General features: G+C 48.5%; 1 protein-coding gene across 1 annotated transcript in view; it reads right to left on the reverse strand.

The window, feature by feature from the left end:
* Positions 1-302: 302 nt before the first annotated feature.
* Positions 303-17,224, reverse strand: part of PSMD7 (proteasome 26S subunit, non-ATPase 7) — a 36,252-nt gene continuing 19,330 nt past the window's right edge. Inside the window, exons 6-7 of the mRNA XM_030204670.1 lie at positions 15,913-16,004; positions 303-1,122 (exon numbers count right to left, since the gene is read on the reverse strand). Coding sequence (XP_030060530.1) covers positions 693-1,122; positions 15,913-16,004 — 522 coding nt within the window. The 3' untranslated portion in view covers positions 303-692. The remainder of the gene's footprint in view (positions 1,123-15,912; positions 16,005-17,224) is intronic.

Consider the following 17,224-nt stretch of genomic DNA (forward strand, 5'->3'; position numbering starts at 1 on the left):
GCTAGGCCTATGGTCTCAAGCTGTAATGTTTCTCTGCTGCTATCCTAGGTCAAGGCATTATGGTACTGGTTACGTGAGAACATGTGTTTCTACACTTACAACCTGTCAGATACAGTCACTGAGAGCCTGAAACAGGACATACATTTGGTCTCCATTCAACCTATCAGGTTATGTTAAATGCCCCTTTTTAAGAATCAAAATAATTTAACAGGATGGAAGTGGCCGAGTTCTTTCATCGTTGAAGCAGGACACACCATACATTTAAATACACACACTTATTTCTTCTTACTTTAAGCAACACATGAAATTATAAACTCAACTATTTAATTATCACTTCTGAAGGTAAATCAAATGGAGCCAGAGCAGAGAAGCTATAATGGCATTGATCAGAGAAAACATTTCCCACTCCTTTGAGCACCGGGAAAATCTGCCCTGAGCACTGCAAGAAGACCTGTAGGTGAGAGAGAGAGAGAGAGGGATGTGGGTGGTCAACACTTCCAGAAGCTCCACGGTCACTCCAAAAGGTAAGGGCCAAGCCAGCCCAGACTCCATGTCCTGATAATATCAGAGCTCCTCCCATGCGAGAAGACAAGCAGAGGACCTTCCAAACACAAAATACTTTAACAGACCAATAAGAACCCTCCAGCAGCAACATTTACAAGAATTTAATGTACAAAGAAAATGCTAAGTTTTCATTTTTTCTCCTCCTTCTTTGCCTCATTCTTTTCCTTCTCTTTCTCCTTTTCCTCTTTTCGATCTTTTTTGCTCTCCTCCTTTTCCTGCCCCTCTTTCTTCTCCGCATCTCGGTTGGCAATCTTGTTGTTGATCAGGTTGTGTAAGGCAACCACAGAGCGGATAAGTGATGCCAGGTACACCACCACCATCTGGTCATTGGTCTTCAGGTAGAAGGCTTTGACGAACTCCTGCAGGTTGACATCGGGGAGCAGATTAAAGACATCCTGAAGCTGGTAGATGATCTGGTGGTTGATTGGCAGCTTGCCCATGGCCACTTTCTCCAGGTAACTCCTGATCTCCAGCAGCTTGGAATTCAGTCCCTTCAGGCCATGCACCTGGTTTGTGATACGCTGAGATAAGGTCCCCACTGTAGTGTCTTTAATGTCACTGTGAAACAGAAGGCTTAAGCTTATTATTCCATAGCAGGAAACAATTTTAAACCAAAATATGCAAAAAATATTTGATATTCAAAAAACAGGGGGGGGGGGGGGGGGGGGGAAGGAAAGCAGAACGATTTATCTCTAACATTATTCCTCAAGAAATTGTTTCTGGGTACAAAGATTAATAGCAAATGTATGCAACATTAGCTATAGTAAACCACTCGGCACCAAAAAGTGTGAAAATGAAAGCACACAATCCCAACAACACAAAAACAATTCAAACAAAGCTTGAAAGGGCCAGTCCAGCGACAAAGCTGCATTTGCTTGCCAGGCCAGCTGACCCATGTGTGGAGGTCAATGATGGTACTCTAGAGCACTCCTCTGTACGGGAAAGGGATACAGCGTTTACCTGCCAAACGAATTTGTTAAAATGCTCTTAGCGCTATAGCTGCTTCGATAAAAGCAGGCTAAAATAGCAGATGAAAAGCCGGGACCAACCAAGTGCCTGTAAATATGCCAGTGTACTTCCCTTCCTTGAGGGGGCAGTAATAAGCAGCAATACCCTTCAGTGTGGTAATTTACTCCCAGTCTGTCATGTTAAGACTGTTTGCGGTAAAAAAAATCAGCAGTAAAACCAGTGTGCTAAAAAGCAGCGCAAAGGACAAGCAGATCGCAGGCTGTAGCCGAAATTGCTCCCAATGTTTTTTTGTTTTAAATTCTCATAGCACTGAATCTTTACTCTAACTCATGATATGGGAGCAAAGTGTCATCTGATATGAAATGCAGCAATTTCACCTCATATGACTCGTTTTGGCAGAAATCCTTGGTGGCTCAGTAGGTCCAATGTAACCCTTCCCCCGTGTAAATACCACCCCCAACCTAACGTGGTCAGCAGGCAGGAGCAATGCCTCCGATGTCACTGTCCTGATCACTACCGCATGTGAGGACATTCCACTCTGGTTCAGTCTCTCAAATCAGTGCTTGCCTTATTTGGCAGACTGACCCCGTGTCTTGACATACCGCTAGAGGTTAGATTCCACCATTTTTTGAGATGGCATCAGGAGGAAGAGGACACCACTGGAATATCTTCCTGCAAGCACGTATTACTGGGCCATCATGGGGGGCGGGGTGTGGAGGGGAGGAAGGATGACAACATTAACATGTTAATGTGCACCATTTCTTCCATCAGCAGTAATTTGCATGCCATTATTTTTTTTTCTTTTTCCAGTGTGCACCGAAGCTCAGTGCACACCTTATTACAACAGCCCCACAAGAGTAAAATTGCTTTCCACAAGGAAGGAGAAATTAGATCTTACCTGCTAATTGTATTTCCTTGAATCCTTCCAGGTCAGTCCTGTTGTGGGTTTAGGCTCCTCTACCAACAGATGGAGATAAAACTAGTTTGATGTCACCCTATATAGAGACCTGTCTACACCAGCATTTTTGTAAACATGAACAAGAGGGTCTGAACATTGGAAACAAATCATCCCCCCAATTCCAAGGCTCCAACAAATTAGACAGACCAGCAAAAAGAACCAAACTAGGAAGAATAATGCAGGGGAAAGATGCCCTGGACAGAAAACCAACTGAAATACAGTGTTCAGGCCGCAGGTTTTTTTTATGGAAGGAGTTCTGGACTGGTCTGAATCGACTCAAGGAGAGAATGTTAGTAAGACAGACCTAATTTCTCCTTCTGTATTGTATTTCCACAAGCCTTGGATGCAGCTCATGCTTAGGGCAGGATGCTGGCATCTTCCTGAGCTTGAAAATCCAGTCTGTAATAGTTACAGAAAACAGGGAAGCCCAAGTGGTGCCTGGCAAAATCCTGTGGTGGAACCAACCTACATCTTTGACTGGGTGACCAGAGAACTGGATCTCAGACATGCACTAGATGTGGTCTATTTGGACTTCAGCAAAGCCTTTGACATGGTTCCTCATAAGCACCTTGTAAACAAATTGAACCGGTCAAAGTTAGGACCCAAAGTGGTGAACTGGATTAGAAACTGGTTGACTTGACAGATGTCAGATGGTGGTAGTGAATGGAATTCACTTGGAGAAAAGAAAAGCGATTAGCGGAGTGTCCCAAGGATCTATATTGGGGCCACTTCTATTCAACATATTTGTGTTAGACATTGCCAGAGGGGGTTAGAAGGGAAAGTTTGCTTTTTTGTGGACGACGAAGATTTAGAACAGATTGGACACCCTGGAGGGAGTGGACAACATGAGACGTGATCTTACAATAATGGTCTAATGTTTGGCAGTTAAAATTTAATCCAGAGAAGTACAGAGTAATGAGCTAAAGAGTTGTATTTGCTAAGGGTGAGAGGATGATAAACATAGACCAGGAGAGGGACCTTGGGGTGATAGTGTTGGAGGATCTTAAGGCAGAGAAACAACGTGGCAAGGCAGTGGCTGTAGCCAGAAGGATGCTAGGCTGCACAGAGAGAGGCTAATGCCTTTGTATGAATTGTTGGTGAGACTCCATCTTAAGTACTCTGTTCAATTTTGGAGGCTGCATCTCACTAAAAGCACACAAAAAGCAGATCAAACGAAGATTAGCCCTTAAAATACTTTATTCACCAAAGTATTCAATAAATATCTAAAAGTTTGATACTGCTGTGTTTCATCCATGTAAAGGCTGCATCAGGGGTCAATAAAACCAAGCAGTGTACTATAATGCTCTGCCAGAGTAGGTGACACCACTTCAATACACTGCTTGATTTAACTGGCCCCTGACGCAGCCCTTACGTGGGCAAAACACAGCCATGTGGGGCTTTTAGATATTTATTGGATACTGTGGTGAATAAAGTATCTCAAGGGCTAATCTTCATTTCATCCGTGTCATATTGGATCTTGCAGATCACTTGCCTACAGTGTCATAGTAACATAGTAGATGACGGCAGAAAAAGACCTGCACGGTCCATCCAGTCTGCCCAACAAGATAACTCATATTTGCTGCTTTTTGTGTATACCCTACTTTGATTTGTACCTGTGCTCTTCAGGGCACAGACTGTATAAGTCTGCCCAGCACTATCCTCACCTCCCCACCACCAGCCCTGCCTCCCAACCACCGGCTCTGGCACAGACCGTACAAGTCTGCCCAGCCCTATCCCCGCCTCCCAACCACCAGCCCCGCCTCCCGATCTTGACTAAGCTCCTGAGGATCCATTCCTTCGGCACAGGATTCCTTTATGCTGAATTCCGTTACCGTTTTCATTTCCACCACCTCCCGCGGGAGGGCATTCCAAGCATCCACTACTCTCTCCGTGAAGAAATACTTCCTGACATTTTTCTTGAGTCTGCCCCCCTTCAATCTCATTTCATGTCCTCTCGTTCTACCACCTTCCCATCTCCGGAAAAGGTTCGTTTGCGGATTAATACCTTTCAAATATTTGAACGTCTGTATCATATCACTCCTGTTTCTCCTTTCCTCCAGAGTATACATGTTTAGTTCAGCAAGTCTCTCCTCATACGTCTTGTAACGCAAATCCCATACCATTCTCGTAGCTCTTCTTTGCACCGCTTCAATTCTTTTTACATCCTTAACAAGATACGGCCTCCAAAACTGAACACAATACTCCAGGTGGGGCCTCACCAATGACTTATACAGGGGCATCAACACCCCCTTTCTTCTGCTAGTCACACCTCTCTTTATACAGCCTAACAACCTTCTAGCTACGGCCACCGCCTTGTCGGGAAGACTTCTACTGTCTGTGTCCCAAAATTGTCATGGACAGAAATCAAGTATACGAGTGTTTAATCATAAGTGGAAGCTATTTCGAGTGCCAGATTTGTTGGGCAGACTGGATGGACCAAGCATGTCTTTTTCTGCCAACATTTACTATGTTACTATGTCTGAACCCTAGAGCAGAATGTATGTGATCACCTATCCATCCTTAATTGTTTGTTTGTCCTTGAGATAATTTAAATCCCTGGTTACTCACTGCACATGTATTGATTGCTTCTTGAACTTATTGTAATTTGTGTTATATTCTGTACATTATTATGTTTTATTCACTTTATTGTTTGTTTGTAAGCCACATTGAACTTGAGTCTATTTTGGGCTAATGTGGAGTATAAATGTCATGAATAAATAAATCTGTAAGGCACAATGGTTCCCGTAATCCTCTGAGCCACCGAAGAATGACCAATGGCTACAATCTGAGTGACATTGCCGAAGGGTTAGAAGATAAAGTTTGCCTATTTGCGGATGATACTAAGATTTGTAACAGAGTGAACATGAAAAAGGATCTGAGGAAGCTAGAAGAATGGTCCAAGGTTTGGCAATTAAAATTCAATGCGAAGAAATGCAAAGTGATGCACTTAGGGAACAGAAATCCTCGGGAGACGTATGTGTTAAGCGGGGAGAGGGATCTTGGGGTGAAAGTATCTGAGGATCTGAAGGCGACGAAACAGTGTGACAAGGCGGTGGCCGTAGCTAGAAGGTTGTTAGGCTGTATAGAGAGAGGTGTGACCATTTCTACCCTCACTAAACCACTTCCTCAAGCTTCATCCCCCTCTCTTGCTCATTTCACACCCTCACTCATTCTCCCGACCCAACCCATCCACACACCCCCCACTCTTACCTACCAACTGCCAGGTCATCACTATTCCACTTTCCCTGCTCCCCCCCCACCAAAATATTCTCCCACTCATTCACCAAATCCCAGTTATTTCTGTTGTTCCAGTAAATGTACCCGAGTCCCATCCAGCTTCTGTTCTGATCTCCCAGCCCCTGAGTCCCATCTATCTTCTACCCTTTCCAGGGTTTTTGCTCCATTTGACATTTCTTCTCTGTCCATGTCCACCATCATTCTCCTCTGTGTTTCTGTCCCTATCCCTCCCCTAAGATCAGCATCTGCACTCTTTGTCCCCCATCACCCCGTGTGTCTCTGTCCCTCCTCCTAACGCCTTCTCTTCCCTTTCTCCTGCACCAGGGCCAGCATCTCTCCCCTACTCCCTCCCCACAACCCAGCATCTCTTTGTCCCTCTCTCTATCTTTCTCTGACCCTCTTCCCAGCATCGTTCTCTCTCTTATTTTGCATCTCTCCTCCTCTCTTCCCCATTTCCTCATCCGATCTGTTCACTCTACTCTCCCATCCTCTCATCTGATCTCCCTGCCAGATGCCACCCCTGTATTCAGAAATCTGTTTCCTTCCTTCCCCCCCCCCCCTCCCCATGCGGAAGCAGCATCTTTCCCTATTTCTCTCTATCCCCCCTCCCCATAGAGGTTCTCCAATCCTCACATACATTGCTGGTAGTGACAGTAACTGAGGCAATCCACTGTCAGCCACTCTCCTGAAGTCCTCTGTACTGCATCCTGCCTACACGAGAACATGAAACTGCATCACTGGAGGTGGGAAACGGTAGAGAGAAGACTTTAGGAGCCAGCTGGCAGTGGGTGCCTCAAATCACTGTCACTGCTGGTAAAGTATTGGAAGATTGGAGGACCACTTGGGGGGTGGGGAGACTAGTAAGGAGGTGCCAGTTTGCCGGGAGGAGGAGAAGAGGGAAACACGCCAGACTTCAGGGGTGGATTATGCTGAGCCCAAAGTGGGTGGGCCTGTGGCTATGTCGCTGTTGGGAACGATGGGAATATTTTTAAAAACCTGGACAAATGGTCACAACCCCCCCCCCCCCCCCCCGGATTAGAATAACTGCCCGGAACAGTCCGCTGAAAAAAGAGGACATGTGCGAGGAAACCGGGGGCTCTAGTAATAAAGGTCTTCCTTCATCTTGGGTGGAAGCAAGCAGATAAGTAATTCCAATGAGAGGAAGCGGCCCCACCATTCATGTCTGCAGCCAAGTGGTTACCCACCCCAAAATATGTTGCCCGTTCTTGCCAGCAGTCTGCTATTTCTGGCTCCTGAGATTGTCCTCCCCAGGCCTGTTTCCAACATCCATGGCAAAGCCCAACTGCGCTGAGACTTCCACAAGCCATGCAGTGCCTGCTATACTCAGCCTGCATCCTACAGCCCTGAGTCAACTCATCTGCAGTCTACAGGAAAGAGCACGCTCCTGCAACCCACCTAAACTTACCCCAGCCAGCCACAGCAGGTTCCTCCCTCAAAGTCAATTCTCCCCAGGTGTGTCATTTTTCTCTCCTTATTAAAAAAATTTATAGCCAGATTATAGCCCCTAGGTCCTCAGCCTCCCTTCAAAGACAGGAGAATTGAAAATAAAATCATTACATAAACTTTCCTAGGAAAGGAGAGGGGTCATCACCTAGACCCTTCCCTTTAGCCCCAGGGCCCCAAATCTGATGTCAAATGAGACCATTTGGATCACCCTGTGCCTTCCAGACATTCTTAGACCTCTGATCTGGCCAGCCTGCCTGCTCACTGCATAGATAATGCTACTTGTGCCATCTGCTGGAGACAGAGAAATATTGAATGTCTAAGGTCTGCACAGGTTCCTATAAAAAGGTGATGTCAGACCAGTTTTGTCTCCATTTGCTGTTAGAGGAGCATAAACCAAGGCATCTGGGCTGGTCTGGAGAAATGAGGAATAGGTTTCTGAAAAATTGCTCACCCTGTATATAGATAAAGTATGTGTACAGTGTAACAGCACACATTTACACACATACATCAAGCTACAGGCAATCTATTTAAAGTTACTGTTGGGATGCAGGCATATCTTTCCCAGAATGCACTAGAGGGTGTTTCTCCAACCTCCAGTCGATCCAGCCAGGACTGGTGCCAGGCTAAATTGCACCTCACATACCCCTGGGGGGCAGGAAGAGGTGATCCCCATCTGGTCCAGGTGTCCCTCTTTCAGTGGTGTGCTGTATGGGAGACCACTTATGGTTTAATTTTTTTATTGATGTCACATCCACAGCATTTAAGCATCAATTACAATCACCAAAATGATATCTCTAAAGTCAATAACAAAACCTTTTGTTAAAGTAACATCAAACTTTTACATAGTCTTTTCATCCCTCCCTTTTCCCCCACCCCCCCATCCCCCCTCCCTATGATCTGTCTAAAGGCATCAATGGAGTCTCCAGGTTCTCAATCATAGTTTGTTAAGGATGAGACTTCTTCCTCTTTGCGTGAGTTTGGCTATAAAGGGACTCCATGTCTTTAAAAAACGTGATTTCCGCTTAAAGGAACCCCTGGCCTCTTGCGCCTCCCAAGTCATCAGTTGATGTACCTGATTGCGCCAGTGCCAAAATTCAGGTCTATCCGGAACAGTCCATTTTTACAAAATACATGGGAGACCACTTAATTTATACACTTATATATTCTGTTTAGCCAGTAAACCAGTCCAAACTATTATCAAAAAACTAAAACTTACTTCATAGCACTAGCAAAGTAGACTGACGCCCATCTTCACTTTTACTTTCCATAACCCCCTGCAATCATTTTCCCCCATTCCTTCTAAATTTCCATTTCATTACTCCAAGTGAAGCTTGTTGTCTGTGCAACCATCTCTCACGTCAGGGCCAGCAGGCCACTTAGATTAACCAGTGCAGTGCTGGGCATTAGAGGTGTTGCCTTTAGGAGGAACTGTCTCCCTCCATCCTTTGCGTTTCTTCATGGGTCAGGGCTGCCCTCTTAGTTCTGGTCCTGGGCCTCCACCTGTCTTGTCCTCGAGACGCACCTACCCACAATGAATAAGCATGAGATAGATTTGTACAGAATGGAAGTAATGCAGGCAAATCTCCCGCATTCATATTCACTCTGGATATCCTGAAACCTGACTGGCTAGGTAGGTGCGTCTGAAGGACTAGGTTGAGAACCCTGACCTTGTCTGACTGACCCTGGCTGGGTTCGACCTGGAGAGCAGGGCTTTATAAGCTTTACTTCTGGCCTGGACCAGCACAGAATCTTTACCTGCAATTCTCGTGTTCCTTGTTCATCTCCCAAGTTTCCAACTGGCCGTGATCTCTGTGTCTGAGTATTCACTAGCCTGTAACACATCTTATGTCTTTCTGCCCTTTACATCAATGGATGTAGTTCCTTTCCTTTCATCCTTCAAGTGCTTGTAACGATAGTCTATTTTTGTTTTATGTTAATTTTGTAAACTGCTCAGCTGGCCCTCGTGGGCAGTGTAGCAAATATTAAACTTGGAAACTCCAGCTGTTCCTTGCCAGTGCTCTTGCCTAGCAATTACATGTCTTTTCTACAAAGGGCTGCGAGAAGACAACTCCCCCCATCGTTTTGTATATAAGATTAGTGAAGATTAAACTTCCTTGAAACGTGCGTGGTGTGCACTGTTTATTATAAGGGGACCAATTCCCTGTGGTCACCTACGCCCCAAAGGAACTGTGAAGTTTAATATTACTGCAGCCAAATGTATATAAAATGTACACAAAGCTCCCACTGAATCTGAGTGAACATTTCTGCTTGTACTATAAGCTTCATCACAGCTTAAGTCAAGTCAAAACTTCTCGAGTATATCTAATTCTGGGCACCCTAACGTAACAGCCCAGAAAGAATAGCCCCTTGACAAAAAATAAACAAACCTCTGTCTCCCTTCATCTGGGGGTCCAGCATCTCTTCTCCCCACTCCCTCATCTGAGTTCTCTCTTCCTTCAACTCTCTCTCCAGTGACGCATCTTTCTCTCCCCACCCCCATGTTCCGTCATCTGTGTACTACTACTATTACCCCCTTCCCTGCATTCTGGCATCTCTCTCCCTTCCCATGGTCTGGAAATGCATCTCTTACCCTTCCTTCCCACATAGTCTAGCATGTCTCCCTCTTCCTCCCACCTGCCCTGCACAGTCCGCTCTCTCTCTTGCCCCCCCCCCCCAAGTGATCCTCAAATGCTCCTGTGGGCTGCCGGTAGTGTCAGCCAGCCCCAGAAGGTGAAATTACATCTTACCTGCTAATTTTCTTTCCTCTAGACCCTCCAGACCGGTCAAGACGCATGGTTATGTCCTCCTACCAGCAGAGGGAGACTGAGAAACACTGAACTTTTGAATACTGTATATATAACCTGTGCAGTACATTCACTAGCCAGTATAACCCTGACAAAGCAGAGAAAACAAAAACACCAACTAGAACTAATAACCCCGTACGTGGTAATTGTCAATTGGACACTTTCTTCATATCCTTCATTGTGTCCTTCAGATAGTGTGTGCTTCCACAGGTGGACGAACAAACACGGTCACACCTGACCAGACTTATACAAACCAAGTCTGAAACCATAGAAATCACACTCAACAGCTGCCAAGATAGAACAACAGACTACAGACCTCTTGGCCTACAGTACAGACAGGGCGGGCCTTGACCGGTCTGGAGGGTCTAGAGGAAAGAAAATTAGCAGGTAAGATGTAATTTCACCTTCCTCCACGACCCTCCAGACCGGTCAAGACGCATGGGACGTACCCAAGCAGTAATATCTTAAGGGCGGGAACCCCGTAGGCCCGAGGTCAACACCGCAGCCCCAAACCCTGCCTCTTCCTTGGCATGCACATCAATCCTGTAATGTTTAACAAAGGAATGCAAAGACGACCAAACCGCCGCTCGACAAATATCTACCGGAGGAATCAAACTACTCTCCGCCCAGGAGGCCGCCATACTCCTGGTAGAATGAGCCGAAAATTCCTTAGGGACCACGCGGCCCTTCAGCAAATACGCCGACGCAATTGACTCCTTCAACCATCTAGCTATCGTAGCTTTGGAAGCTGCCGCGCGCTTCCTTGCCCCACCATGGAGAATGAACAAACGATCAGAAAGCCTATAGTGACGAGTTCTGGAAATGTAACAGCGCAAGACTCTTCGCACATCTAACTTGGCCAGTCGACGCTGCTCTGCATCCCCGGCCAAGTCACCCAAAACTGGCAAGGAAATCACTTGATTCACATGAAACTCTGAGACCACCTTGGGCACAAAGGACGGCACCGGGCGCAACGAAACCTTTTCCTTGGAAAAGGACAAAAAGGGCTCTCTACAAGACAAAGCCTGAAGTTCTGACACTCGCCGAGCTGAAGTAATAGCCACCAAGAACACCGTCTTTAGGGACAGATCCTTATCTGAAACAGAAACCAAAGGCTCAAACGGCGGCCTCACCAAAGTATCCAAAACGAGATTCAAATCCCACGAAGGCACCATCCGCCGCCGTGGCGGGCGCAGTAACTTAACACCCTTCAAAAATCGAACCACATCAGGACTAGAAGCTAACGACTTTCCCTGGAGCTTCCCACGGAAACACGACAAAGCCGCTACCTGCACCTTCAAAGAAGACAAGGCCAAACCCCTGTCCATACCATCCTGTAAAAACTCCAAGACATCTGTCACCGAAGCCCGAAAGGGCAGAACCTGCCTACATGCACACCAATGCTCAAAAACTCGCCAGACCCGGACATACGCCAACGAAGTGGACCGCTTACGCGAACTCAACATCGTATCGATAACTCTGGCCGAAAAACCTTTCCTCCTTAACCTGTGCCTCTCAAGAGCCAGGCCGTAAGCGAGAACCGATCCGGATCTGGCATAACTATCGGTCCCTGACACAACACCCCTGAACCTGACAACGGCAGAGGATCCGCTATCGCCAACCGCACCAGATCTCCGTACCACGGCCGACGCAGCCAATTCGGGGCTAACAGAATCACTTGTCCGGGGTGTCGAGCGATGCGCTGAACCACCCGACCGACCAACGGCCATGGGGGAAACACATACAGCAACTCCTGCGGCCACGGCATTAGAAGCGCATCTATGCATTCCGCTCGAGGATCTCTCCGGCGACTGAAAAACCTCTGAACCTGAGTATTGCGGGCTGTTGCCATGAGATCCATCACGGGAAGACCCCAGACCGACACAATGCGATTGAACACCGACCGACGAAGCGACCACTCTCCGGGGTCTAGAGCATGCCTGCTTAGGTAATCTGCCTCCACGTTGTCTACTCCAGCCACATGTGCCGCGGAGAGCGCCAGAAGATGAACCTCCGCCCATTGACACAACAGCGCCGCCTCCTCCGCGACCGCCTGACTCTTTGTGCCCCCCTGACGGTTGACATAAGCCACGGCAGTGGCGTTGTCGCAAAACACCCGGACTGCTTTCTGCCCCAGCACACTCTGAAACGCCAGAAGCGCTAGTCGAATGGCCCGGGTTTCCAAACGATTGATGGACCACTGAGCTTCTACCTGAGACCAGCGTCCTTGAGCTACCTGACCGAGACAATGAGCTCCCCAGCCCTGAAGACTGGCGTCTGTGACGAGAACCACCCACTGCGGAGCCTCCAACGGCATTCCCTTCTCCAGATTGCCTGGGTCTAGCCACCACTGGAGACTGAGGCGTGGGGAAACCGGTAGCTGAAGGCGTACATCCAACTCCTGCGACAGAGGCGCCCACCGACTGAGAAGAGCTGACTGCAACTGCCGCATATGCGCCCGGGCCCACGGAACTACCTCTATGGTGGCCGCCATTAACCCCAGGACTTGCAGGTATTCCCGGGCCGTCGGAGCCGCCTCCGACAGAAATAGCCGAATCTGACTCTGCAACTTGCGAATCCGGGGGCCTGGCAGAAAGACCCGACCGTTCCTGGTATCGAATAGAACCCCCAGGTACTCCAGCGACTGCGACGGCACCAGGTGACTCTTGCCAAAGTTCACTACCCAGCCCAGAGACTGAAGAAAGTGCACCACTCGAGCAGTCGACTCCTCGCTCTCCGACTGGGACTTTGCCCGAATCAACCAGTCGTCCAGATACGGGTGCACCAGAACCCCCTGCTTTCGCAAGGCCGCCGCCACTACCACCATGATCTTGGAAAACGTTCGCGGAGCCGTTGCTAATCCGAAAGGCAGAGCACAAGACTGAAAATGCTTCCCCAAAACCGCAAAACGCAGAAATCGCTGATGAGCGGCCCGAATGGGGATGTGCAGATAAGCCTCTGTCAGATCCAAAGACGTGAGAAACTCCCCTTCCCGCACCGCGACAATGACCGACCTCAATGTCTCCATGCGGAAAGTGGGAACTCTGAGGGCTGCATTGACTGCCTTCAGATCTAGAATAGGTCGAAAGGCATCCTCCTTCTTTGGGACCACAAAGTAGATTGAATAGCAGCCCAAGCGGCGCTGAGCGGCGGGAACAGGTACCACCGCCCCCAGACTGATCAGCCGCGCCAACGTGTCTCGCACCGCCGCCCGTTTGAGTCTGGAAAGACAAGGGGACTCCAGGAATCTTTCGGGAGGCGAGCCGTCGAACTCCAGCGCGTACCCGTCTCGCACCACTTCGAGAACCCACTGATCCGATGTGATTTGGGCCCAGTCCTGGTAAAACTGACTCAGCCGAGCCCCTACCCGAACCAGGGCCTGGACCCGCACACCTTCATTGTGAATTACGCCCCGAAACCTGTCCTCCCTGTCCTCCCGCGGAGAAATCACGGCCTCCGCGCCGATTCCCCCGAAAGGACTGTGTTCGCTGGAAAAACCGACCTCTAAAGGCCCCACTAGGCCTCCCGGGCCTATACCGGCGAGCCTCCTTAAACCGACCTCGGGAGGAAGTACCCCTGAACGCCGCCTTAGGACGAAAATCCGGAAGACGAGGGGCCTTGGCATCGCTGAGACCTTTTACCAACTTATCCAAATCCTCACCAAAGAGCATGGACCCCTTAAACGGAAGAGAACAAAGCTTAGCTTTGGAGGCCGCGTCTGCGACCCAACCTCGCAACCACAGCGCCCTACGTGCCCCCACCAGCATAGCCATATTTTTGGCCGAAGCACGGAGCAAATCATAAAGCGCATCAGACAAAAAGGAGGATCCCATTTCCAATTTGGCTAATTCCTGTACCCCGGAGGTCCCAACCTCCACCGAGTCATCAAGGAGTTTCTCAGCCCAGCTGAAACACGTCCTCGCAACCAGCCCCCCACAAATCGAGGCCTGCAGGGCCAGGGCCGACAAATCAAAACTCCGCTTGAGGAAGGCCTCAAGTCTCCTATCCTGGGGATCCCGGAGAGCAGTCCCCCCGTCCACCGGTATAGCCGTGGCTTTGGTGACTGCTGTCACCACCGCATCCACTGTGGGGGCCTTAAAGGAATCTCTATCTTCCTGTGGGAGCGGGTACAGCCTAGACATCGCTTTAGACACTTTACAGGGAGAATCCGGCGAAAGCCACTCTTGAACTACCATATCCCGGATGTCCTTATTCATGGGAAAAGACCGAGCCTGCCGCTGGATCCCCTTAACCAAGGGATCCACCTGCCTAGCTTCCCCCAAAACCGCCTCTGGCTGTTCGAACTTAAGGGTGGAAGAAACCTGCTCAATGAGCTCCGCAAGCTCCTCCCTGTGAAAAATTCTCACTACAGAAGGATCCTCCCCAGGGACCACCAATTCCGGCTCTTGAGGACCCTCAAACCCCTCAGGATCCGCGCTATCACTCAAGGCCCCTTCAGATCCTACAGGGGAGAATCCCTCCTCGTCGTCCCACTCAAAACGAGGCCTCTTAGCCGGGGTCGCACTAGCCCCCTCCCCCAAAGGTGGGGGTCCCGCCTTCCAGGCTTGAAACAGGGTCCATACAAAATCCGGAGGAAAGCCAACGCCTCCTGGACCCTCCGGAGCCACCTTCGGGGCCGATCCGGGAGCAGCCGGGCCACAAACAGCTGATTCCACGGGACGCGCGGAATTCAAAATGGCGGCCGTTCCCGCCAAAACTAAATTCGTTGAAAACGGCCCTGCCGACGTTGCTGCTACTCCCGACACCCCCGAACTAGCTGGGGCCTCCGCTATTAGCACCGGGGGTGCCGCCACCGGCGCGACCTGCTTCGGATCGCCGCACAGCCGGCACTGCCCTCCCGGCGCCTCTATACCCCGACGCGAGCACGCGCGACAGCGAAGAAGTTTGCCCGCCATAACTTCAAAGCCCTGACCGGCGCAAACCCTCTGTTTCACCGCTTTCTCCCACAACAATTATCCTCCCTGCTCTCTCTCTCTTTCGCCAGTAATAGGAACGGGCCTGCGTCCGTTCCTATGTAAAGAAAACTGCAGACGACTCTTAAAGGGATATTACCCACAAAACTGCAGACGGCTCTTAAAGAAATATTACCAATTTCTTTTTGGCAGCTGAAAAGTGGGGGCTCTCAAGGCTACAATCAGAGAAAGCAGCCGAGGCACAAGCTGCCAGCGTCTCCAAAGAGAGCAGCAGAGGGGGAGGGACCTGAAAACAGGTGTGACACCCCAGGGGGGAAAACTGGGCCCCACCGGACCCAGGGCCCCGAAGCACTTTTTTTTTTTTTTTTTTTTACCACGTACAGGGAATACTCCCAACCAACAAATAAGGAAATAAGAGGAGAAACCCCCTTAACTATAAATTCAAACTACCTCACCAGACTATTGAAGACTGCACAGGCTGTCCATCTACCTCTGCTGAGACTGAGAAAATACTGGCTAGTGAATGTACTGCACAGGTTATATATACAGTATTCAAAAGTTCAGTGTTTCTCAGTCTCCCTCTGCTGGTAGGAGGACATAACCATGCGTCTTGACCGGTCTGGAGGGTCGTGGAGGAAGTGTGCTTTTCTGTTGTGTCCTGCCTACGCAGACATAGAAGTTGTGTCAGACAAGGCGGGACACAACAGAGGGAACGCTTCCAGGGCTGGCCAAAAGCAGCTCATTTTTCTTGCTGGCAGCCCACAGGAATATTGGAGGATCGCTTGTGGAGGAGTTTACGGTGCCAGGCAGGCAAGAAAGAGGGAGACAAACTGGACAGTGAGCATTCAAACTGGAATGGCAAAGGGGACTCAAATGTTTTTGTTTTGGTCGGGGCTATTTCGACCAGGTACCCTAATTTTGCTTAAAGTAAAAATTCAGGAACGGCTCAAATTGCTACACAAGAAAAGGTCTTCATTACCGTAACAAGTGCTCAACTCCAACCTCCTCTGCCTCTTCTGCACCAATTTCGCTGGTTACATGTTCAAATGTTTTGGAAGTGGGAGTTCCATCCTACAGGATTTCAGATAAAAACAAGATTAACAAGAAATGATACCTAAAGAGGAAAGTGGTTCAAGATTGTTGCTGCAATAAGATCAATGGAAAAAAAGTTTGTTGCCAGAGGTCATAGTCAAGGCATTTAACATAGATGGGGTCATCGCATACCTTCACAAATTTTATCTGTGTGTAACAGCACTGTCCCCAATAAAGTTGAAGAGCTGTTCCCTGAGGTCTATCATTGCTCTGATATGGCCTGATTTACAAAGGGTGTTTTGTTAACGTCTTTTCAGACTGGAAGACAAACGGATTATGCACTCCAACCAGCAGGTGGAGACCGAGAACAACTGACTTCTAAGTTCACTTATAACCATGCTGTGCAAGCCACAGAGTAGTTCTCAGTCTCCAGCAAGTGGTGGACATGCTTAGTCTGTGCAGTCCTGGTCAGGTATTGGATTAGGTCTTCTGGGGTCTGTTTAAAAAAAAAAAAAAAGAAAAAGAGACAAAAAAGAAAAAAGGTTTTCCGCTATATTTTGCATTATTCCTTCTTAAGGGTGGCCGTGCGCTGAACAGGGGCCAAGGCCCTTGGGAATCCCTTGCACTGCAGCAGTGTCACACCTGGGTGGCTGGGTCCCTCACCCTTCGGGACAGTTTGGTGCTTGCCTTGGCTATTCTACTCAGCCTAGCAGCAGACAGCCAGCCTGTCTGCTTGAATTGGGGGGAAAAGAAAAAAGAGAGAACAAGTTGGTTAGCCTGTGTCCCCTTGGGCTGTAGCAGTTTAGCTTGCTTCCTTTCGCTTCCAGGGTAGTTTGGGGTGGCTGTGGGGAGTTAGGCCAATTGTCAGGATCCTTAGCCATAGTGGGTGAGCAATCACAATGAATGCTGAAAGACTGAAGAAGTACTGATGGATCGCCGATTGGGGAGGTTTGATCCTAATGCGGATGAGTGGATTCATCTGGATCGTTTATTGTGTATGGTTTAAAGGGGACGGGGGTGGGGGGGGGGTTCAGGGGAAATCTTAACTGTCTAGTACTGAGTTTGGTTTGAAGAGGGATCTTGAAAGGATGCCAATTGTTTGATATCTCTGTACTGATGTTACTGTTTTCAAAACTTTAATAAACATTTCTTGTAAAAAAAAAATGCACTTGATATTTTTGTTACTATTATTTAAAAGACAGATATTGAATAATGAGGACAGAGCTCTACCTTAATGCAGAAGTCTAGACTCAGCCTAA

This window comes from Microcaecilia unicolor, chromosome 5, assembly GCF_901765095.1.
Source record: "Microcaecilia unicolor chromosome 5, aMicUni1.1, whole genome shotgun sequence".
Lineage (NCBI taxonomy): Eukaryota > Metazoa > Chordata > Amphibia > Gymnophiona > Siphonopidae > Microcaecilia > Microcaecilia unicolor.